Source organism: Myotis brandtii, unplaced genomic scaffold (assembly GCF_000412655.1).
Source record: "Myotis brandtii unplaced genomic scaffold, ASM41265v1 scaffold435, whole genome shotgun sequence".
Classification (NCBI taxonomy): Eukaryota; Metazoa; Chordata; class Mammalia; order Chiroptera; family Vespertilionidae; genus Myotis; species Myotis brandtii.
In genome coordinates, this window is record NW_005366635.1 from 272,994 (window position 1) to 273,904 (window position 911).

Genomic DNA, 911 nt, shown 5'->3' on the forward strand with positions numbered 1-911 from the left:
GACACGCGCCCTTCACGGCCGCCTCGCTGCAGCGTCAGGTACGGTGCGGCGTCGGGGCTCAGGGTGGCATCAGGGCACCAGCCCTCCCGGCTCGACAGGTGCAGAAAGGGGCGTGACCGGCACAGCAGACGTGTTAAACCTGAGGCCTAACTGGTGTGCGCAGTGGTTCGCGCACGGGCAGCATCCCTGGCGCAACCAGAAGGGCCCAGAGTCGACCTGAAGCTGGGGCCGTGGGTCTCGGCTCCCGAGGGAGTTGCGTGTCGGCGGGCGTTCCTTCTTCCGCTCGTCGGAGCTGGGGGTTGTCTTGAGGAGAGTGAAGCGAGAGGAGTTATTTTCTAACTGAACGAGTACCTGCCTCTGTAACGTTTATTTCTTAACCCTTGGTCACCCATAGCATTCATCGACGTGGGTGTCCTTGGCTGTTAAATAACGACTGTTAGAGTCTTCACATGGTTAATCCCGTTATAGGGACAGTGAAGAGAAAATAAAATTCTCACCTGTGTGTCGGGCAGCGTTTTCTCTAACGCGGCCCTTTGATTCCGCACAGATCCTGGCCCTACACCTCCTGCAAGCGGTGCTGCCCTCGTGGGACAAGGCCGAGCGGGCCGAGGACATGGAGGGGCTGGTGGAGAAGCTCTTCGGGTTCCTGGGCAGCCTGCTCACCACCTGCTCCTCGGACGTCCCCTTCCTCAGAGGTGGGCACCCCCATCCTGGGCCCGGCTGGTGTGCGGGCCACGGAGTCCTATCCTGGGCCACGGAGTCCTGTCCTGGGCCCGGCTGGTGTGCGGGGCCACATAGCTCCTGTGCTATGCTTCTTTCAGAGTCCACCCTGCGGAGGCGGAGGGCCCGGCCGCAGGCCTCGCTGACAGCCACGCACAGCAGCACGCTGGCGGAGGAGGCAGTGGCCATGC

General features: G+C 62.6%; 1 protein-coding gene across 1 annotated transcript in view; it reads left to right on the plus strand.

Moving 5' to 3' along the window:
• Nucleotides 1–911, plus strand: part of LOC102251931 (E3 ubiquitin-protein ligase HERC2) — an 86,271-nt gene that overhangs the window by 45,273 nt on the left and 40,087 nt on the right. The window contains 3 exon segments of the mRNA XM_014546210.1: nt 7–38; nt 548–695; nt 822–904. Coding sequence (XP_014401696.1) covers nt 7–38; nt 548–695; nt 822–904 — 263 coding nt within the window.